The following is a 23,963-nucleotide window of genomic DNA, read 5'->3' as shown; positions in this document are numbered from 1 at the left end:
CTGATAGAGTACTAGCTTCTGTCATCAAGCCTTCAATGAAAAACGCAGTGTCATCCGCATATTGCAAAAGTGGGATGCCCTCAGTGTAGCTTGCTGTTTGGAATCCTTTGAAAAGGCCTTGCTCGTAGGCTTTGACTGTGTAGGTGGCCAGGGTGTCCACCGCAAGTAGAAACAACAGTGGTGCTAGTGGGCAACCTAGTCGGACTCCCCTTTGTTGCCGGATCCATCCCCCCTCAACTCGACCATTGACCAATATCGAGAATGAGTGAGACGTAACACACCGTTTCACCCAGGTCACCCACTCATCGGAGAACCCACTTCTGCGCATAACAGACCACAGGAATCTCCAGTCAAGCGAGTCATATGCTTTAGCAAAATCAACTTTCCATATGAAACCCTTACTCTTCTTCGCCTTCTATGCGGATACGATCTCCCCCGCCACCACCGCATTGTCCACCAGTTGTCTATCTGGGATGAAAGCTGATTGGAAAGGCCCGATCAGGTGTCCAATTACCACCCTTAGCCTGTTCGCCAGCACCTTGGCGATGATAAGATATATGGAATTCGAGAGTGCAATGGGCCTAAAGTCCCCACGTTGATGGCACCAGAGCGCTTGGGCAGCAGAAATAAATATGATCGGTTTAGTCTCCCAAGCCATAATTACCACGCCGGAAGTCCTCCAATGTACTCATCACCTCTGATCCGACTTCCTCTCGAAATTCGTTGAAGAAGAATATTGGGAATCTATCCGGGCCCGGTGCACCCCCTTCATTCAAGCCCTTGATTGCCTTCCTCACTTCTTCCACCAGGAATGGCTTCACCAGCTCATCTTGTTGGACTTGTGTTAACTTGGATGCACTTCTACCGCTCCATCTCCACTAGTTCCGAGCCCCTCTTCTAGTCACTTCTCTGAAATGGTTTGCCAGCGCTTCTCCAATTATTTGTGTCCCGACAAATTCTTGCGCCCCCACTTTCACCTGGAGTATTTGATTCGAGCGCTGCCTTCCATTTGCCGCTAAGTGGAAAAATCGAGTATTGGTGTCCCCATCCTTAAGCCATAGTTGGCGAGATTGCTGTCTCCAGTCAAGCTCTAGCTTCTTGTCTTCGTTTTCAACTATCCCGCTGCATTTTTTTCTCTCTGTGCGCTCCGTATCAGTTAAGCCCCGTATATCTTCTAGGGCATCTATCTGCTGAACTCGTGTCAGGGCTTCATCTCTATTGCGGTGACGTTCTTCTCGGATCTTTTTCTTGAATTCTGATAGATGAAGGCGCAAGCCTGCCAGTTTGGTGACCAATTGCACCGTGGCTGTGCCTTGGCTGGGTTGAGATGACCACCATGACATCACTTCTTCTCTGAACCCTTTCTCCCGCAACCACGATTTATCCATCTTGAAGTATGTGGGTCTGTTTTGGCCGACATTATTCTGCCATTAAATTGGTGTGTGATCTGACAATGGTCTAGGGAGTGCACGCACGTCAGCCAACGGGTATTCCTCCAATAACTCCACTGAGCATAGAAACATGTCCAAACGGGAGTGTATTAGGTCCCCTCGTACTTCTCCATTTGTAGACACAATTCATCGGCCCTATTTTTTGCATGCCCGCTCATGATATAAAGGACCAAAACTCCTCAGAACCTAGATCTTGCCCTCCCGTCCCATCTGGCCTATCGCCCAACTCCAATGTCACGTTGAAATCCCCTCCAATAAGCATAGCGGTCCCTTGGAAGAGCGAGGCCACGGTCTCTAGCTCCTCCCATAGCACGTACCGGCATGCCGCAATCACTGGGCTGTAGACTGATGCCACCACATAGTCGGTTGTCGCACCATCTCTTGATTTTAACTACAGCCACGTACTGCCCTGTCCAAGACCCCTCCTTAGCATAGGTCACCGTGTTCCATGCCACCAATAAGCCCCCTGATCTGCCGATTGCATTGACTGCCACGAAACACTCCAAGAACCCTCGCCCCACCAAGTTCCACTCTTTGGCATCACACCTCTCCAGCATTGTCTCGTGTAGGCATACCACATCAGCTCCCCATTGTCGCAAATACTCTCCAACCACACCACGTCTCCCCTCATCCACCAACGGACGTGGAACTGTCTTCCTTAATGGTCCTTCCGTTCTCAGCCGCATCTGACCATTTTTCCCCGACACTAGCCATGTCGCCTTACCCTGCGCATTCATCAAGGCTAGTTTCCCCCGACGATATACAATACCTTTAAACAGCCGGAGACCTTCCTCGGTGATACGTCATGTTCTTTGGGCTGCCCTTAACCTCCTCCCCCGTTGTCCTTGCCCCTCTGTGGCAGGGTCACCCTGTTGAGGTATTAGGATGGTCGCCTCATCCAATTCCTTCAACCTTTGTGGAGGGTCTGACCCGCCACTCTTTGTTGGTCGAACCTCTATAGTCAATTGTGTCGGAGAAGCCGATGTCACAGATTCTCCCTGGGCTTGGTCCCCGCTATCTCTGACTGGTGCCGGCATGTCATCTTTGGGCTGCAATGTGGTGTGTAGTCGCTTGGGAGTACTCCCCACTGATGTAGTAGGATTATGCGCTTAATCGATCATATTTGATGAGTTCCCCGCCGTGACCTGCATTTTTCTCCCCTTCATGTTTTTTTTTCAAAAAAAAAGGGAAAGAAAGTATGGAAGATCAAATTCACATCAGATATAATTCCATTTTTGGATCCCAGTGCATTCCCCATCTCTCAAATAGGGTTTTACCTTGAATTTTATTATGCTACTTTTTTCGCCTGTTTAAATATGGTTACATGACTAATAGAGCTACTCCATAACTGGTGCCTGATAAGTCTCTGGTAAAGACTTACCAAAGTAAGCGAAGGCGTCAAGCTCCAGTCGCACGTGGCAATTGATGCCGCACGTGCGAAATTTGAATTAGGCGCAGGAAAAGTCTATATTAAGGGGTGCGGGAATGGACAGAATCATGTAGTAGTTTTATTCGTCACAAGGCGAAAGGAGATTCTCCCTTGAGTCGCTGGTTGAAGCCGATCCGTCAACCTAGTCTAGATCTACCTGCCAGGCTGCTGTTCAAGTTCATCACGGGGAGTTTGACACCTTTAACATTTCTCATTCGTTGATTTGAATTGTCAAACGTTTCTCTGGTGTTATCAATTTCATTTGGGTTTTCCTGAGAAGTATCATTCAGTGCACATATTGTGGGATCTATAGTCGAGATCTTTCATCAGTTATAGTTACAGAATTGAACCAAGGCGGAATCCTAACATTTGGTATCAGAGCCGGCTCAGTCCTCAGATTCTATGGCCGATCTTGAAGAGAAGTTAGAAGCATTGGCTCTCAAGGTAGAAGCAAATCAAAGTAGAGTTACGAATATGTTGGATCATATCATGCAAGAAATGTCATTTTTACTGCCCAAATTAAGGGCAAATCTCCTGCTAAGGCAAATCCCAGTTCTTACTCTGAAATTCCAGCACAGCAACCGGAGAAGAGGATTGACTGTGATTGTAGGTTTAAAAGAGGAGACCTACCAGTTTTTAATGGTTATCAACCAGAAGCATGGTTCAAATGCGTGGAGCGGTTCTTTCGTTTGCACCCTATGCCGGAGCATGACAAACTCCATCTTGTGGCACTGCACATGGATGAATCTGCATTGACGTGGTTCATTCATATGGAAGAAAATTTCGGGATGTTGATGTGGTTGGACTTCAAGAACCAATTCGAAGGTCGTTACGCTCTAGCAGTTCACGTTTTGCATCAGAAACTTTTCAAAATTCAACAGAAGGGTTCAGTAGGTGAATATAAAACAGAGTTTGAAGCTATTATTATTCAGTTGCCTATTGTAGCTCCCGAAATTAAAGAAAGTGCATACCTCAGAGGTTTACTACCAGAAATTAGAACCGACGTATTGCGATATCGACCTTATGGGTTATGGGAAATTATGGATTTATCACTAAGAGCTGAGGCAGATTTAGGCATCCTATGTTGGGCATGGGAATCTAGACCACCTTATGCAGAGATTGATACTGCCAACAATAATGCATTGCAAGGACCGAATACAACACATGTCACACGACCACCTGCTATTCCTCATGGACAGCACAAACCTATCCACAGCCATATTCAGTCTCAGAGTAATACTCAGGCAATTCATAGAAACACTCAATATGAAAGATCCGGTAGAAAAAGAAATCTGAGAATTACTGATTCCGAATACCAGCAAAGAAAGGATAAGGGACTATGTTACTACTGTAATGACAAATTTACTCCAGGGCACCGTTGTAAGAAGAGTCTGAACCTTATACTAATCAAAATAGGTGATGAGCCTACGGGTCATATAGAACCTGTTGAAGAGGAGGACCTGATGCAAAAGGATGAAGAACCAATTACTGAAGGCGCATTATTTCTAGCAAGGGTAAACTTGAGGCAAGCACAACGTCATTCAGCTACTGGAGCTCTCAAATTGTGGGGATCAATCAAAGGGTCAAACGTGGTGGTCCTTATTGACGGAGGAGCAACCCATAATTTTATAAACCTGTCAATATTAAACGTTTTAGAAACTCCCATTCTGGCAGGGCCACGTTTCGATGTCTTATTAGGTGATGGTTACTTAAGGGCATCACAAGGCATTTGCCTCAATGTACCTCTTTATCTACAAGGAATGAACATAGTTCAAGATTTCTTCCCTTTGGCATTGGGCAGATTTGATGTTGTATTGGGAGTCCAATGGTTAAAGACACTGGACTGGTTCTATTCAAATTACAACCTGGACTGGTTCTACGAGCCAGCTTTCCAACCGCTGCTCCACCTTCTCGATCACTGGTTGCCATTCTGTGGTTAAAATATGTCTCCCTGTCATTTCACAAGACCCACTGCTATCTGACATTAAAAGCTCCATATTGTCCATATCTGACATCATGCAGTCTTCGAAATTGTCTTTTACTCCTTAATTACCATAAGGACATTATCTTTTACTCTTGTCTTTTACTCTTGAGGTGGCAGGTTAGATGAATCACCATAAGGACGAAACTCTGGATCAGATTGGAGTACATAGATACGGTCTAGCCAGAGCACCTTGAGTGTAAGCAGGTTGTAATTTGAATAGAACCAGTCCAGTGTCTTTAACCATTGGACTCCCAATACAACATCAAATCTGCCCAATGCCAAAGGGAAGAAATCTTGAACTATGTTCATTCCTTGTAGATAAAGAGGTACATTGAGGCAAATGCCTTGTGATGCCCTTAAGTAACCATCACCTAATAAGACATCGAAACGTGGCCCTGCCAGAATGGGAGTTTCTAAAACGTTTAATATTGACAGGTTTATAAAATTATGGGTTGCTCCTCCGTCAATAAGGACCACCACGTTTGACCCTTTGATTGATCCCCACAATTTGAGAGCTCCAGTAGCTGAATGACGTTGTGCTTGCCTCAAGTTTACCCTTGCTAGAAATAATGCGCCTTCAGTAATTGGTTCTTCATCCTTTTGCATCAGGTCCTCCTCTTCAACAGGTTCTATATGACCCGTAGGCTCATCACCTATTTTGATTAGTATAAGGTTCAGACTCTTCTTACAACGGTGCCCTGGAGTAAATTTGTCATTACAGTAGTAACATAGTCCCTTATCCTTTCTTTGCTGGTATTCGAATCAGTAATTCTCAGATTTCTTTTCTACCGGATCTTTCATATTGAATGTTTCTATGAATTGCCTGAGTATTACTCTGAGACTGAATATGGCTGTGGATAGGTTTGTGCTGTCCATGAGGAATAGCAGGTGGTCGTGTGACATGTGTTGTATTCGGTCCTTGCAATGCATTATTGTTGGCAGTATCAATCTCTGCATAAGGTGGTCTAGATTCCCATGCCCAACATAGGATGCCTAAATCTGCCTCAGCTCTTAGTGATAAATCCATAATTTCCCATAACCCATAAGGTCGATATCGCAATACGTCGGTTCTAATTTCTGGTAGTAAACCTCTGAGGTATGCACTTTCTTTAATTTCGGGAGCTACAATAGGCAACTGAATAATAATAGCTTCAAACTCTGTTTTATATTCACCTACTGAACCCTTCTGTTGAATTTTGAAAAGTTTCTGATGCAAAACGTGAACTGCTAGAGCGTAACGAACGCTGAACATAGGGAAACAGGATAATCAACATTTGTAAAAACTTACAAATGGAGGCCACCCTGATGCTTGATCTGAAGACCAAGTCCAGTGGTACCCTTGATATATAGAAGTACACGATTGACTGTGTGCAAATGAAAAATCTTTGAATCATATATAATTGCCTCAAAACACCCACTGCATATACAAGGTGGGGTGACTTTAAGTGAGATATATCAGCTTACTTACCAATCTCTGGCAATATTCCTCATGCTCTGATGGAGATAGCCAGCGATTCACTTCAGTAGGAGTGGTAAGAGGCTGTGAGTCCTTATTTCCAAGATCTTGAAGGTCAGGAATGAAAGGTATCATTGGTAGAGTATGTCTCCTCAATACCAAAAACGTAGGAAAGTGGGCTAGATGTTTGATGTCAAATTTACCAGCAAGGTGTGAAGCCAAATGAACTACCACATGAGAGTTGTTCCCTGTGATTATAGGTCATCCACGTTGACAAGGAAGGTGATACACTGGATTGGTATCAAGAATTGAATTTTTCAGAAAAGATCAATTGATTAACTCCAACTCCAATCTAATGAGAAATCTAAGAATCCTGAAATTGTCGCAAAGTATTACGAGAAGAAGAAAAGAAAAGACTATAAGAGTGGTTGCCCATACTGTACATCACTCTCTTCGGTTGCAGGTGAGCTCTCTGCTGCTCCAAAGCTTTTTGTGCATCACTCTCTTAGTTTCCCACCGCTTTTTGTACAATCTAATTAAAATCACAAGAAAATGAAAATGAGTCACATGAGCGAGCGCTTGAAATGGTGACTGTGTATTCTTGTAAGTAACATATAGAATGGCTACTCCTCTGGACAGGGAATGATGATCGAAAGAGTATGGTCACCATTGTACTGAGAATAGACAAATAATTTCAAAGACAGTTAAGAAACCAAACCAAACCTGAGGAGATTTCTTTGAGCCATATATGTTCTTAAGCCTGATTTTTCTCTTTCCTGTTTCTCCTCTTACCAATGTGTCATGATTTCTCATTATTAATAATAGATGTTCGGATATTATCAGATTGTAATCGTTGGAGAATCATATGCATGCTATCCTCTTTTACTTACCCTGATTTAAGCATAAATCTGTCTTTTAGAATCAAAAGCATCAGCATCTAAGATAGAGAATTATCATCGTTTTATGAAAGCATGAGAAAGATGTAGCTAGGAGATGATGTAAGGTAGCGAGAGGAATCCATACACCACAGAAGAAAGCAGCACCAAGGGGAACTCTAGAAGACAAGACGGTGGTATAGAGCAGACCGATTAAGAAGGGATAAAGTATGACCCATGTCTGTCTTGATCGATTAAAAGATAGATTGGGTTGACAAAGAGTCAGAAGATGAAAAAACAGAAGTTACAATAGAGATAGACATACGGAGAGATAAACCTCACTTGTACTCTATACCACCCAAGAAGCATGATGAAGTCCAAATATATTGTCTGGTTTTCAAGCCCTTAAACCTCACTTGGAGAGTGTAAGGTCTCATACAGGTCAAATGAGAAATGGAAGATATCCAGAGAGATAGGCGTTACCTCTCTGTAAACAATCCAAATGCTAAGGAATGGGTTTATGAGTCTCGATCCAGAGTATGAGCTGCTGATGAATCAACTTATAGTTGAAGAAGTACTTCCTTATATTGAAGAAGTCGTTGTCTTTGTTCATCTTGATGAGTGCCCTCAGAATTGGAGAAGAGCTCTCAAGAACATAGGGAATAGGGGCCTTTGGTGAATTTAGAAATAAATATATGTTAGTGAAAAATCAGCAGGGGCACCTTTGGAGGATAGTAACTTAACCTTAGTCTCGAGACAGATCTGAGTGAAAATTTATTCTGAATTCTGAAGAATAAGAAGACATATCAAAGAGACCGTATGTAAACTACAGGCGGCCACCTGTGTGCTGCTCTTACCTTTGGTCACCTGCTCTTATAGCTCAGCTCCTACTGTTGATTTCTCTCTCCTATCCTCAATTGCCTCTCGCGGGTGTATGTGATAAAAGTCTCCCGAGATTTCATTAGGGTCAATAGATTCAAGTAAAACTGTAGGCACATGCCTCTAAATAAGCATGTGGGAGTTCAAATAAAATCATTAAGGGATGGTTAGAAATAAAGAGCAGGAAACAGTAAGAAGGCATCAAGATTTCTTGAATCAGTTGCTGTGGTGATACAGGCTGGAGCATAAGAGATCCTCCTGGTCCATAGGGAAGCATGGTTTATGATAGACTCTACTTCAAGAAATGCCAAGGAAAAACAAGAATTGGTTAACTGCCTGTTGACCAGTACATCCGAACTTACAAAAAGGAAGGGCACAGTCCCGCGCCCCTATAAATAAGGGGCAACCAGGTATGGGGAAGGACTAATTCATTTTCTTGAAGTCCAAGTCGACACCAGAGGTCAAGAGGGAGAGGCAGGGGTGTCAACCGCTGCTGATCTGGAGGGAGGAGCTTCGCCGACGAGTGGGGGAGCCTCTCGGGATCGTGAAGGAGCTTCTACGCCAGGGAGCCGTCAAGATTCAATTCTACTGATTTGCTGTTATCAAGACACCATTTACATTCTTGGAAATTCTTGCAATATATCCACATTCAATTTGGTTCATGTTGTGTTTCGATACCATGGTGGTATCAGTTTAGCAATGACTTTGGTTTTTGTTCATGTAATCAAGTTTTTCAAATCTATATTCTATCAATTATCAAACTGTCTTTCACTCTTTTCCTTAATCCTGATAGACTTTGCGCACCGCATCCTAGTGCATGTGTAATACTGGAATATATGTTGAGGATTTCATATGAACTTGCTTGGTTTCATTGATACACTTTTTGGAGGGTATCAGTTTGTTATTTCTAGTTCACTCTGTGGTCATCTGTAAGGCTGTCTTTGCGTTGAGAGTTCGTTTCCTTGAGACAACATGCTACAGTTATCTCCTAGACCATCTCTACATTACAGGTACATCTCCTGCATGCATTATCTTGACCGTCTCCTTGGTAGCCTCTAATTGTGGTGCTTGAATGCTCCATACCTACTCTACAGCTTGAGCAGGAGTGTGTGTGGGCCATGGCGGCTGAAAAGGTCAATGGGATCCATGGGACTTCTTTCGTCTTCTGACTCTTTGTCGACCCACTCTATCCTTATATCTGGGGTCAATCATGAGATGAGAAAAATATAAAACCTCATTAACCATATTTCTACAAGAGTAACCCATTTATTGAGGAGAGTACATTAGGTTATAAACAGAGTAGTGGTCCAATGGGACCACCACATACTAAGCTTAGGGGCCTACTATAGAATTGAATGGCCAAGTTCAAGATGAAGTATCTTAGATCTGTGGGTGTTGACTTCTGCCACTTTCAGACTGTGACTTTCCAAATTGCTACAACTAGCTCTGATACTAATGCGCCAAGGGGAGTACAAAAAATGCAGGCCTGAATGGACCATTAGGTTTGATAAGCCAGTCATTTATGGGTTTCCTGATCAGAAGAAATGTGAGACACAGGAGGCTGCAAGAAATATAGAGGGGCACATGCATGGACACACAAGTTAAATCAATGGAAATCGACTCCTATATGAAGGGGAAGGTTCAGGTCAAAGGGAGGAGACCAAGAATTTGATAGCAGCAGAAGGGGCTGGATTTCGAGACACCTTTTCCCATCTAGAGGAGGGGAAGACCAGATTCAGTCTTCCTCATTGTTTATCCTTATATCAATCTTCATCTCTTACATCTGCTATTTCACTCTTGTTCTTGAGACGTGGATCTCGATCGTGACATTGATTGGTACTGCATTTTCTCCCTATTGTTGATATCTCTCGAGGAGAGGTCATTAAAGTCGGTTTTCTTCTCTCAACATGACAGATACATAACAAATCATATAACGTTTTACAAATACCTTGATAGATCCATAATGGATCACGCTTCCCCTCCCAATCCCATATGAATAAAACTTGTTAGTTTCCTCCACCCTCTACCCCCCTCTCTTCCTCTCTCTGAAACTTAGCCTTCTCTCTTCTCCTCCAGGTTTTTTCTCTCCATGTATCTTCTAAAATGTTCTGTCTTTGTCAGGATTGTTATGGCTTTAATTATAGAGCTCGCAGACTTTTTTCGAAATGACTACAGTATCCATTTCCCGGTGTCCTAACATAACACATTTATGATTTTCCTTTTTCTCACTCAATATATATACAACAATATCCTTAGGAATGTACTGGTATTATTTTGAACTTTTTCTGACTCCTATTGAAAATGATATGCCATGCTTCATCTAAGTGGCCTGTTTGTTTTGTTTTTTCTTCGTATAGGCATTACTAGAAGAATGGGTGGCTAGTAGAACCATTGGAGACAAAGATCTAGTGCAGGTATGCTTGGAACATTTCACTTACACAGTCTAAAACAACATATATTAAATTATCCTGGTCATACATTGCTTATTGAAGAAACCCAGAGAAAAAGAGGCCCAAACCTCATAAACTTGTTTAGGGTTCGTTACATGGTACTTATTGAAGGGAGGAGAGAGAGTCCGAAAGGGGCCCATGTTAAGGCGCCATTATATATTGCATATTTTATGGTTGAATCTCCCTCTCTCTCTTTTGGTGGCTAGGGTTTGGACAGGTGGTGAAGGAGAAGGAGCCAAAGTGAACCAGAAGCTCCACAACTTAGGTTTAATGTGATTACCCAGTACTTATATTGGGTTTACACTTATTGGGTTTAGCAGATCCAATATGATGGATCTGATTTAAGGGGGAGAGAGAGTATAAAGAGAAGGAAGATGGACATCTGCTGACACCCCCCCCTCAAGGTGGGAGATATATATTCTTCATGCCCAGCTTGCTCATCACCCTTTGAAATGTACTTCCAGGTAAGCCCTTGGTGAGAATGTGATACGACTCCACTTCGGACCTACCAAAGGAGCAAACGCTCTCGGTCAACCAAGAAGTAGTTGGTCAACGGATCTGGCTATAAATAAAGGGCATCGGGTAAGAAAGGAGGAATTTTTTCAGTCGTGAAGCGCGAGGCCTGGAGATGGGAGCTGCCCGATCCAGAGGGAGAGAGTCACCATCAGACTCCCTAGTTTCTTTCATTTCCTTCTACCACTTCTCTTGTTCTTGGATTACTTCCACATTCACTCTCTTCTCTGATTCTGTTATTGTACGAGAACTTCTCGGTTTACCATTTCTGGAATTTCTTGATCGCCAATTGCCCAACTGTCTGACTAAGAGGGGAGGGCCGTAACAGAATGTCCGCTGCTTTATCTGCTGATTGGACATACTTCATCTTGATTGTGCCTTTCTCAATTTTCTCCCTGATAAAGTGTCAGTAAATCTCTGCATGCTTTTTATGGTCATGTTGAACGGGTTATGTGCGATATGGATGGCTGACTTGTTGTCTCAATTTAGTATAACTGGCCCTTATTGAGGAACTCTCAAGTTGTCAAGAACTCCTCTCATCCAAAGTGCTTCACATATTCCCTTTTCTAATGCCCTGCTCGTCAACCACGGGAATTGAAAAACCATTGGGGACCATAATCTTATTGAGGGCGTGACAGTCGACACGGAACCTCCATCTGTTGTCTTTTTTGCACACCAGGAGAGCCGGGCTTGAGTAGAGACGGCACAAGGGTCGAAAAATACCTGCATTGAGTTGCCCCCGCATTAACTGCCCAAGCTTGTTCTTCTATAGATGAGAATAGTGAAAGGGTTTGTGCATTGACGAACCCGTACCTGGGAGGAGAGGAATCTGGTGGTCGAAGGCGCGTTGAGTGGCAGTCCCCTGGGGTGGTGGAAAACCCACGAGAACAAATGCACGAGGAGCACTTGCACTTCAGTAGAGACCGTGAAGGACCCTGAGGGCCTTGATGACAACCTGTACATGACATATAAGGTGCCTGGAGTCCCGTTGGGTTGGTGTCGTGCAGCACCGGTCCTGAAAGTAGCAGTATTACCCACCAATGTATGCCATACCCCGTCCACTCGGAACTTGAGGAGAAAGAGATCCCAGTGTGCTTGCGTCCAACCCAGGGTACACAGCTACAGGTACCCAAGTATAGCATCTGTACTTAGATTGGGCATCAGTAGGAAAGTGATGATAGCTGTGTATCCTTGTAGTGCCACTAGAATGGTCGCGACTTGCTCATTGCCCTTGGTGACTGTGCTATTGCCATAGCGGTCTGATATAGAGGTGCTCGGCTGAAGGAGGGACCCAGCTCATCAACAGGTCAGCGACAGATGAAGTTCACAGTAGCACCCATATCAATGAGCACATTGACCGCTCGTCCGAGGATGTCGCCTTGAATCTGGAGAGCATGGGGAGAAGTGTGATCCATGGTTGCTAGCGACTCCACTTGTACTGAGTTGGGCGAGGGCTCGGCAGCCCCGTCACCGTCCTTGGAGTCTGGTTCGATGCCTATCACTAGTTAGGCCCTGGGTCCCTTGGGGTAATACATGACGATGTGGATGTGTATATCCTTCTTGCAACGGTGCCCCGGTGTGAATCGTTCGTTGCACTGGAACCAGAGACCTTTGGCCGCCAATGGAGGAACTCATCTTTAGTGAGGTTGAGGCGGCGTGCTGGTGGAGGTCTATCTTGCCCCTCGTTTTGTCCCCCCGAGTGCGACGGGCAAGATCCGAGGATGTGTCCCTTCCGGGGGACAAAATGGCCGCACTGCTCGTCGAGGGTCGACTCCGCTTCAAAGGCACAATCAATCAGTTCATCAGTAGTGCAGGGTCGGAGACGATTCACTTCGGCTTGGAGGGCGAGGCGGAGGGGGGCGTGGAGAGCATGCATCGCCATGTCGTCGGCGAGGCCTGGCAAGTCTCTCACGATCTCCATGAAGGAGGCCACCAACTCGTCCACGGACCTAGTCTGTTGAAGGTGGACGAGGCGACAATATGCATCCCGTGGTCTGAGGCCAAAACGATGGTTGAGCTGCCATTTAAAGTCAAATGAGTCGTGAAAGGCCGAGTGATTGTCGATGTATCAGAACCATGCTGACACCTTCTCGTGCAAGTACGAATGCGCGATGTGCAGGAAATCCACATCATCCGCGAGCATGGAGCGGAAGTACTGCTCGAGGCACCGTAACCAGCGGTCCTTGTCCCCTTCTGAGAGGATGGGAGGTTCCACCGTACTGACAGGGCCGACCCCTGCCTGGAGGGCCATCTAGAGAGCCAGGGCGAGCTCGATGGGGATAATCGCGATGAGGGTTGCCATGAAGCATCCGACGCCGCATCAAAATCAACCCCGTCGTCTCCCCACTGGAGCTCAGCCATGTGATCATGCCACTGAAGCACAGGTGGCAGCCGACGAGGTGCATCGGCCAAGGGGCAATTGTCTCCTTTGGCGCAGGGAATCCGGCGGGAGTGGCCGTTGGCTAGTGGAGGCTTGTGCTAACCCACTCAGAGAGGTTCCCGACTGTTCCCCCAAGGGCTGATCCTGACGGGAACCTCGCCTTGTTCATCCTCATCCGCGCGGAAGACCTCCCGTCCGCGTCTGGGCTGCGGCAGGCCTGAGAGGCCCATCCTTCCCTGGTGAGTATTGGGCCCATGTGGAAGAGGGCTGGCCTCACCCTGGAATGGGAAAGGGCCCCTCTCATGGGTCTGCAATGGTTGGGCAAGTTTGCATGGCCCTTTCCCCCTCTTCGGCAGCTCATTAGGGTTTGTCGGCATGGGGAGGGTGACCCGCCCGCGTAGACTGACGGGCCGGCTGCAGAGGGGGGCGAGCGGCGCCGGCAGAGGAGTCTTGAGCGAGGATTCTGGGCCGGCGGCGGCTTGGCGGCAGGTTGGGGGCCGGTAGCAGCCCATCCCTCTCTACAACGTCATCGGAAAAGGAGTTGGCCTCGAGCTGCTATGGCATGGCCGGTGGTCACTTCGCCTGAGGGATCAACGGCAGACGGGGGTGCCGATGCCAGTGCGAGCTGATGCTGGTGCACCGTCAGGAGCATCGATAGGTGGTGGATCTCTTCATCATTTTCACCTGAAATTATAATATCATCAACATACACCAAGAGGATCACAACTCCCCATGAGGTAGAATGTTTGATGAACAGAGTATGGTCCCAGTTACTCATTGTATACCCCATTTCTTTCATAGATAGAGAAATATTCCCAAGCATGCAATGGGTGATTGTTTTAGCCCGTACAGAGCTTTCTTCAGTCGACAAACCTTCTTTCCCTGTGTTCAACATAATATCCATGGGTAAGTCCATAAATACCTCTTCGTCCAGGTCACCATGTTGGAGCCCATTTTTAACATCATACTGATGCATCTGCCATCCCAACTTTGCTGCTACTGCTATTAGGATTCTCACTGTCTCTAGCTTCGCCATCGGAGCTCTCTTTGAAGTCTATTCCCTAGGATCGCGTATATCCTTTGGCAACAACTCTAGCTTTATAGCGCTGGATTGAACCATCTGAATTATTCAAAAATGCACATAATCTTGAAAGCAGAATAAGAAAAAACATCTTACTCCCAGCTAGGGCCAAGGCCTTATTTAAGAGTTACATAGCGGGTATTAGCATATAGAGTATTTGAAATTTTCGTTTATTAATGTTACCGGACATGTCCATTATACTAAAAAGTATAGGTAAGACAGAAAATATTAAACAGTTAATGTCTTGTGTTAGTGAGAGGTCTCTCCTAGTGGGTCATGTTCTATAAGCCCACTAGGCCCTCTATCTTATATCACTCTCATATTCTCCTCTCTCTCTCTCTCCCCTAGGGTATATATACCCCCTTGTGTACATTCTCCAACTAAGGAATATTATTCTCCTCCTTCCTCCAAACCCTAGCTTAGAGTTCAACATGGTATCAGAGCTGCCTGGTCCTCCTCTCTAGCCCTAAGCCTTTGTGCGGGCCTTCTTCAATCCCCATTCCACTTCTCCCTCAATCCCTATTTCTCATTCCCAATCTTGGCTCTTGATCGACCTCCCTCCCTTTCTTCCTTCGATTTTTCTGGAGGGGGGGGCCGCCCTGTCTTCATCCGCGCCGCTCGCCAGCAGCGCACCGCTCGCCAGCAGCGCACCGCCCGCAAACAGCGCGTTCGCGCCGCCCGCAAGCAGCGCGCCGCCCGCAGGCAGCGCATTCGCACCGCCCGCAAGCAATGCGCCGCCCGCAGGCAGCGCATTGGCGCCGCCCGCAAGCAGTGCGCCGCCCGCCGGCAGCGCATTCGCTCCGCCCGCCAGCAGCGCGCTGCCCGCGCGCAGTGCGTCGCCCGCAAGCCGCGCCTTCGCTCCGCTCGCCTGCTGTCTGAGGGATCTGCTCCGCCCGTCTGCCGTCATGTCGACTGCCTCCAGCATGGGCAGTGATCCTTCTGCCTCCAACGCCCCGGCTCCGACCCAAACTGACTTCACCGCGGCCGATTTTGCCAAGGAGCTCCCGTCGCCGAAAATTGGCGTCCCCCTACCTCCGGCTCCGGACAATTGCCGCCTCAGTGCTCCGAACTTGATGTCGTGGCTGAAGTTCGTCGAGTACACTCTGCACGGCCGTCTGCTCCAGAAACATCTCACTTGCCAGCCTCTTCCCGTCACGGATCCGCACTTCCCAGCCTGGAGTGCCGAGCAGTATTTCGTCCACTCGTGGCTCCTGACTCACACTCTCTCCCGAGAGGTCTACGACAAGTTCCTCCACCTGACGACACCTCGGGAGATTTGGGAGCATGCCCGTCGCTACTGCGGGCATGATGCCGATGATTGGAAGATCTTCACTTTGGCCGAGCGGGCAAGTGCACTCCGACATGGCACCATGTCCATCATGGATTATAGTCTTGCCCACCAAGCCTTGTGGCGCGAGGTGGATTACTACATGCCGATGGGGGATCCGAATTGCGTCGACCGCCGCCATGCTCTCCTGTCCCGCCCTACGGAGCAAACCTCCCCTGCTGCCCAAGCCTTCTTCGGGCCCCCGGACACCGGTGGTTTTCTCCTATTGCGGAAAACCGAACCATCTTGAGGCCCGGTGCATCAAGAAATTCTTAGACAGTACCCGGGATCCGGAGCCAGCCCCCTCGTCGTCATCAGCTCCTGCATCGTCTTCTCGCCGGTCCCGCAAAGCCAGAGCTCATCTTGCCCAAGCACCGGCCCCGTCGCCCTCTACCTCCAGCCATCCAGCCATGACTACTGACCAGCTGACTGCCGAGCTTGCCCGTATCAGTGCCCAGCTGGCTGCCCTACAGACCGCGCCTCCTCCGCAGCCTACCGTGGCTCACTTCAGTGACTTCGTGCGTTCTTCCTCCCAAGTCAGATCAGTGGTATTGTGGACACTCGGCCCTCCAAGCTCCATTCGCCTCGGATACCACCTGGGTGCTAGATACCGGGCCACTGAGCATATGACCCGTTCAACCACCGGTTCGTGTCCTCTGAGCGGCATCTTGGAGGTCGAGCTGTCCACACCGCGGGTGGGGGACGACTTCGCGTGACTGGTATCGGGTCGATCCATGTGGATGGCCTTGGTATCCTTCACAACGTCCTCCATGTTCCGTCCCTTCAGACTTTGCTTATGTCACCGCAGCGCCGCCGATGCGGTCCACTGTTCGTTCCACATTCAGCCTGATGGGATCTTTTTGACTGACAAGGTGGGGAAGACTTTGCGAATTAGGCGGTCGGATGGCCTGCTGCTGTTGGACGATGGGGGGCGGTCGGGGACTCCGGTACAACGGTGCTTGTTGACGATCGAGGACCAGCGTCGGCAGCGGCTTCTACTCACTCACCAGCGGCTCGGGCATCCGTCATTCCATGTTTTGAAAAGACTTTTTCCGACGTTGTGTACTGGCTTGGACCTGTCTTCCGTTGTTTGTGATGCGTGCAAACTGGCGAAACATCGCCGGGCTTCCTTTCCTCCGTCGACTTCTCATAGTGATGTTCCCTTATATCGCATTCATAGCGATGTGTGGGGCCCGTCGCGGCAGGCCAGCCTGAAGGGACACCGGTGGTTCTTGATCTTCGTTTATGAGGCCACCCGCTACACGTGGACCTACTTGTTGCCGTCCAAGAGTGCCGTCTCCTCGACTGTCCAAGCCTTCTGCACCATGTTTCGGACTCAGTTTGGCCGGACTATTCAGCGGTTCCGGTCCGACAACGCGCGGGACTATGTCAACCATGAGTTGACCTCTTATTTCACCGCCCATGGGATCCTCCACGAGACGTCTTGCGTGGCGACGCCCGAGCAGAATGGCCTTGCCGAGCGGCGTATTGGGTATGTCACGTCGACTGCCCGCACTCTCCTGCTGGACTATCACGTCCCGTGGACTTATTGGGGGGAAGCCGTCCTGACGAGTACTCATCTTATCAACCGGCTGCCCACCCCGACCCTCCAGTTCAGCCCTCCGATTGACCGGTTGTCGGCTGCCTTTCCCGCCGCGCAGCTTCGCACTCACCTTCTTCCCCGCGTCTTCGGCTGCACGGCATATGTTCACGACACGACGCCCTCCTTGTCGAAGCTGGATGCCCGGGCGCTCAAATGCGTCTTTGTTGGCTACTCTTCGCTCCAGAAAGGGTATAAATGTTTTCATCCCTCCTCCCGTCGTTTTTTCGTCTCCGCCAATGTCACCTTCTCCGAATTTCAACCCTTCTTCTCTCCCTCATCTTCCCCGGCTCCCCCCTTGGAGCCGGATCCGCACTGGAGCCCGCTGCTCCTTTCCTCCCACAGTCGTCTCTCCTCATTCCTCATCTATTTCACCCTCCTCTTCTACTCCTCCATCTCCTGCTACCTCCTCGACGCTTCCGGTCGACCTCTCTTCCTCACCCATCGCTCCTACTCCATTATCCTCTTCATCCGACTCTTCGCCTATTGCTTCCGCTCCCTCCCAGTCTGCTGATTTCTTGCCTTCCTCTCCTCCGCCAGCTCCTTCCGAGCCTCCCTCCTCTTCTCCTGATGACGATGACTCGATTGACTTGCCTATCGCTTTGCGTAAAGGGGTCCGCCAGTGCACCCACACTTCCCTTTACCCCCTATCTCACTATCGCTCCTTCGCCAGGTTGAGTACTCCCTACCGCCTGTTTTTGACCCGCATCGACTCCGTTTTTGTTCCACGCCGTTTAGCCGATGCTATCGCTTGTCCTCATTGGAAAGCGGCGATGGACGAGGAGATGCGCGCCTTGCTCAAAAACCACACGTGGGATGTGGTTCCTCTACCGCCTGGGAAGACGGCTGTCTCGTGCAAGTGGGTTCACACCCCCAAGCACAACGCCGATGGCTCCCTGGAACGCCGCAAGTCACGGCTCGTGGCTCGTGGCTTCACTCAGTCCTATGGGGTTGACTACTTCGAGACGTTCTCTCCGGTCGCGAAGATGGACACCGTCCGCCTCCTCTTGGCGCTGGCCGCTCATCATGGGTGGTTGATCCGCCAGTTCGACGTTAAGAACGCTTCCTTCATGGCGATCTTACCAAGGAGGTCTACATGCATCATCCTCCGGGCTACCCCCTCGGGCCCCCGGGGACCGTCTACCGCCTGCGGAAGTCCTTGTATGGACTGAAGCAATCGCCGCGGATGTGGTTCGGCCGCTTCAGCTCCGTCATGCGCGCCGAGGGGTACACCCAGAGCAATGGGGAAGCCACTCTCTTCTTCCGTCACGGCCCGGCCGGGGTTGCTATCCTGGTCGTTTATGTGGACGACATCCTGATCACTGGGTCGGACACTGCCGAAGCTTCACGCCTCAGCCACTCCCTTGCTCGCGAGTTCGAGATCAAGGCCCTTGGTCAGCTCCGGTACTTCTTGGGGCTTGAGGTGGCCTACTCGGCTCGCGGTATCTTCATCAGCCAGCAGAAATACACGGTGGACTTGCTGACTTTGACGGGTATGACCGACTGTGTTCCGCCGGTCAGCACTCATCAATATCAGCAGTTGGTGGGGAAACTCCTCTATTTGACCCACACGCGTCCCGACATCAGCTATGCAGTTAGCCTTCTCAGTCAGTTCATGCATGCTCCCCATGAGATTCATCGCCAGGCAGCTCACCGGGTGCTCGCGTACCTGAAGGGCTGTCCGGGGAAGGGTTTACTCTTCCCCCGGAGCTCAGAGCCGACTGTGAAGATATATACAGACGCTGACTATGCAGGCTCGATTGTGGACTACCGGTCTACCACCGGCCTCTGTATCTTCGCCTTCGGGGGTCTTGTGAGCTGGAAAAGCAGCAAGCAGGATCGTGTCTCCCGTTCGAGTGCAGAGGCGGAATACCAGGCTCTTGCGGATGGGGCCTCTGAGGCTCAGTGGATTCACGGGGTGCTCCGCGAACTTCGCGTCGAGTACACCCGTCCGATCCACTTCTATTGTGACAACAAGTTGGCTATTGCCTTGGCTCAAAATCCAGGCCAGACGGGCCGAATCAAGCACATGGAGATCAACCGCTACTTCTTCAAGGAGCGGATGGACGAGGGCTTATTCGACTTGTCTTTTGTGCCGTCCTCCGACAAGGCGGCCGATGTTCTCACGAAGGGATTATCGAATCCTCTCCTTGTTCGTGCTACCTCCAAGCTTGGCATGGACGACATCCATACCTCGCTTGCGGGGGGCTGTTAGTGAGAGGTCTCTCCTAGTGGGTCATGTTCTATAAGCCCACTAGGCCCTCTATCTTATATCACTCTCATATTCTCCTCTCTCTCTCTCCCCTAGGGTATATATACCCCCTTGTGTACATTCTCCAACTAAGGAATATTATTCTCCTCCTTCCTCCAAACCCTAGCTTAGAGTTCAACATCTTGTGATTCAGTTATCGCTTGATGCTGAAAAATACCAGAGTTCCAGGGTTTATGGGACATAGGGAAAAGTCTCTCTAAGAAATTTAGAAAATATTTATTATGCAGTAAAATAATGGTATCCTTCATTCTACTAAACATCTAAGAAACTTCTTTGTGACCATCAAAGTTGTGGGGTGAATTCCCGCATAGTCCTTTTAAAGGCAGAAATAGAGAAGTTATACAGATGCTGACATTATTTGCGTTATTTTCTTAAATGATATGAATTTTAAATAAAGTAGAATATCAGATTTTTTTCATTCATATGTCGTCAATTTAGGTGTTGGATATGTGTGGAAGTATTTCATTATCTTGTCAGAATAAAGCACCACTCTTCTTACTTTTTCTCCACTTCAGGATCAGGATAATCTAATCAGAAATTTAAAGACAGTTCAGGATTATCTCTGCTCTTTTGAGTCTCAGGTGAATTATCTTTTTTTTAATGTCCTAATTCTTTGTTAATGTTAAAGCATTTTGAAATTCTGGATCGCAAGCTGTGCAGAGCCATTGAATTGGAATAAATTCTTCCTCAGCTGACAGGCTAGTGTCCATATTACAAGAGAAAATTCTGAGAATTTCTCTACTGCACCCTCTCATACCTAATAAAGGCCTTAATTCCATTGCAGTTGATGTTAGCGCTTCTCCAGTTGGGGTTGGAGCTGGCAGATAGTAGTCTGGACGAGCTAAGGTTTAGATGTTGAATCAATTCACAGTTTGTTTGTGCCCATTTAATGTCATTAAAGGACTTGTGAGCATCTGATAAGAACCCAGGCATTCTTCTTGGGAAAAATTGGCGTAGAGAGGGAAGACAAGCTCTAAGATTGTTGAGAGTGATTTATAGGGAGGAGTATGCCTGAAAGATCATTGGTAGAGAAAGGTGATATGGTACGCTGAAGAGTGTGTCACCAAACGTGGTGGGAAACGGCTATAGCTAGCCAGGGTGTGAGTGCTCTTTTCCTCTCTCTTGTCCCCATCTCCCCATCTCCTATCTTCTTCCATGACCTAATTGACCACTCCTCTCTCTTCGGGTTTAGGGTTTAGGGTTTAGGGTTTAGGGTTTAGGGTTTAGGGTTTAGGGTTTAAGGTTTAGGGTTTAGGGTTTAGGATCGTCAGGTGCTAGCCCCAACAGGATCTATCTCCGAGTGGCGTCTCCCTCCATTCCTGGGTTTCGTCTACCCTCAGAACTTCCCTTCTCACATTTTATTCTCTCTAATGATACATAAGGTGGGCACATCTTTTGGAAGATGTTGGGAGTTCATTCATGATTTCTTGTCATTCAATCTTTCAGTAGTTTCATTATTGCATCAAACGGGGATGCCAGGATGGATAATGGTGGAAGGGTGATGCAGCCTTAGTACACGAACGATGTAGGAACACGACTTGAGTCCACAAGCCTTGCTCTACTCGAAGGAGTTAAGTCCTGAATCCACAGAACTATCCTCTCTAACCCTTGAGTCCACACGGGGTTGTACTTGAATCCACAAGCACACAAGCACCCTCTAACAAAGAGAACACTCAGAGGAGAGAAACAACAGTTTCAACAAGACAATAGATTTCAATAATCCTCATTTAGGGATACATGGGGGCCTTATATAGGCCACAAGAAGTGCAGGGTTGTCCATAATGACTGTACCCATGACAAGACAAGTCAAAACATTGAGAAAAACAAATCTGACAAGCTAAAACAGGAGATATTTGTGTGGCTCAAGAAGATCCTGATGGGACAAAACAGAAGATATGCAGATCTGACAAGTTAGAGCAGAGATCCTGGTAGAAGAAGAATCTGGCAGAGGATTTTGTCAGAAGATCTTGTCAGAGGAAATCCTATCAGAGATAATCCTGTCAGAAGATCTTTTCAGGGAAAATCTTGTCAGAAGATCTTGTCAGAGGATCTTGAGGGGCTCTTGGTATATTTCTGCAGATCCTATCAGTTCTAGAAGAATCTCCTTGGGCCACAACTTGCTAATGGGCCTCAGAAAATGGGCTTCTGGGCTACATCAAAGGGGGATAGGCGACAAGATGGTCTTTTTGGGGTAAGGAGTTATGGGAATCTGCTTTCATCAAATTCTTGTCTGCCCCCTAAATGGATGGTTGCCAAAATTGAAGGGGAATACATGTAGAATGGAAAATGACCCAAATGCCCCTAAGAACTAATTGATGAAACTCCATTGATACAAAGGGGAACATTTGATAGTTGAATATTTTTCTTGGAGATTGATGAAATTTATCAGCAAGATTCGCAGGAGGAGATCGTTTGCCTGAGAGGTATGGACCCGCCAACAAATTCATCCATCTCTTCTCCAAATGCTCCTCAGAGGAGGCTTTTTTGGGATTCTATACATGGTGGTACACTCAAGCGATGAGAGGGGTATGGTCGGCCCTTTACACTGCTCTGGGACATATGTTTGAAAAAATTTCATTCAAAAAAAAAATGTTTTCACAGGAATGAGGTCATCTTCAACTGTCGGGAAGCATCAATGGACATTCTTGTACAAGCAGTGGCGAGTTCTGCATGGTTTACAGGATTGAGGCCAGGGCGGGGTGGCCCCTTAGGCCTTATGCGTACTCAATGTTCATTTTTATTTATCATCTGGTGGGTCACCGATTTTGTGTGGCCTCCACTATCTTTCTTAAAAAAAAAAAAGATTCACAGGAGGAGACAACAAAATGAGCCAGAAGATTAGCTTGCATCTTCTCCTTTATAAAGTGGAAATATACTTCTATGATTCATGTGGCGATGGAAAACATTTAATATGGATCATAATAATTATCAGAATTAATCTCCATAGGATTAGATGGTGAAGAACCCAGCTCCTGAGGAAAATGACTAACTCACCCGTGTCCTCTCAAGACATGAGAAGATATCATGATACACAGATACGATGCTGGATTGTGAGATGACTGACTGTTTCTCCCTCTTCAAGGAAATTTGAATGCCTCAAGAAAGTACTTGTAGTTTAAGGTCTATGATATGACAACCTGAAAAGTCTGCATCTGTTGTGATTCCTGATGCAGACTACCAAGCCCACAAATCCCGGTGTGTCCTCCATTACTCAAAGAATCAGAAACATGGTAGTGCCCCGTTTTTCCCCTGCTAATCCTATAAAGGATGGAGGGGCTAAAAGGCGGAAGGACAACAGAAGAGAAGATGTCAAGAAGAGGGGGAGTTTGAGTGACTCAAGAAAATCAGTTTATATCTTCCATTCTATAGCACTCCACTTTCCTTGTAACATCTGGGTACCTACAGCATGAAGCTAGGTGCACACATGAAACGATCTTTGTTCTAATATAGAAGTCTCCTGCCAAGGTGTTTTTTAAGATAACAAAACATATTCATAGTGGCAGAAATTTCTGCAGTGTGTGGGTTGACTAAAGATTCACCCATGACATTTGTACTGAAACTACTTCAATAAATTTTGGCAATATGTGAGATAATTCAGCTGACTTACTAGTCTCTAACCAGCCTCTGGTACTATGATACGATCCCCAACCCCTTCCGGGGTCATTTTTGGCTTTTGTCTCTAGGTTAGCACCCTATAGATAGACACAACCCCCCATGTGAAGGCATGGGAATGCGGAGGGGCCAACCAGTACAGGAGATATTCCCCATGTGAGGGAAGATTTGGAACTGGACATCCTCCCTTGAAAGTGTGCAGGCTCTGATCCAGGCTACCTCCACTGCTTGATTTTACAATTCCAGGTTTGAACTTTTCTTGGTATCTTTATATTTAGTTCTTCAAGAATTTCCTTCTTTGACAGAGAGCTAAATCAAGGTCACTATGAAACTACTACTACAAAATTCTCCAAGCCACCAGTCATTTATTGTCCTCATGTACCCGCCATACCTCCCACTCACTTATGCTTCATCCTGTTGCTAATGCATTGTTATTTGAAGGGATGTCTACCCCATCACCTTTTGATTCCAATCTTCCTATTTCTCTTAGAAAAGTATCTCTAGTATGCACTAAAATTTTAGTTATCAAGTTTGATGAAGAATGCCATGAAATTCCTGATCGGATATATTTGTGGATTTTCGCCCACCTCCTCTCCATCTGTATTAGTAGGAGCCTTCACTGAGAACAGCTGGAGCTAATAACAAGTGTTGTTG

General features: G+C 47.3%; 1 protein-coding gene across 3 annotated transcripts in view; it reads left to right on the top strand.

Annotated features, from left to right (window-relative positions):
* The window catches only part of LOC144710043 (P-loop containing nucleoside triphosphate hydrolases superfamily protein), a 47,059-nt gene that overhangs the window by 19,680 nt on the left and 3,416 nt on the right, over window positions 1–23,963 (top strand). For all 3 annotated transcript variants that reach the window (XM_078583709.1, XM_078583710.1, XM_078583708.1), the window contains 2 exons: window positions 10,432–10,488; window positions 20,213–20,278. In XM_078583709.1, coding sequence (XP_078439835.1) covers window positions 10,432–10,488; window positions 20,213–20,278 — 123 coding nt within the window. The remainder of the gene's footprint in view (window positions 1–10,431; window positions 10,489–20,212; window positions 20,279–23,963) is intronic.

Source organism: Wolffia australiana, chromosome 12 (assembly GCF_029677425.1).
Source record: "Wolffia australiana isolate 7733 chromosome 12, ASM2967742v1".
In the NCBI taxonomy this organism is placed as follows: Eukaryota; Viridiplantae; Streptophyta; class Magnoliopsida; order Alismatales; family Araceae; genus Wolffia; species Wolffia australiana.
Note: the sequence above shows the minus strand (reverse complement) of the source record. Positions and strands in the feature narration are given on the sequence as shown.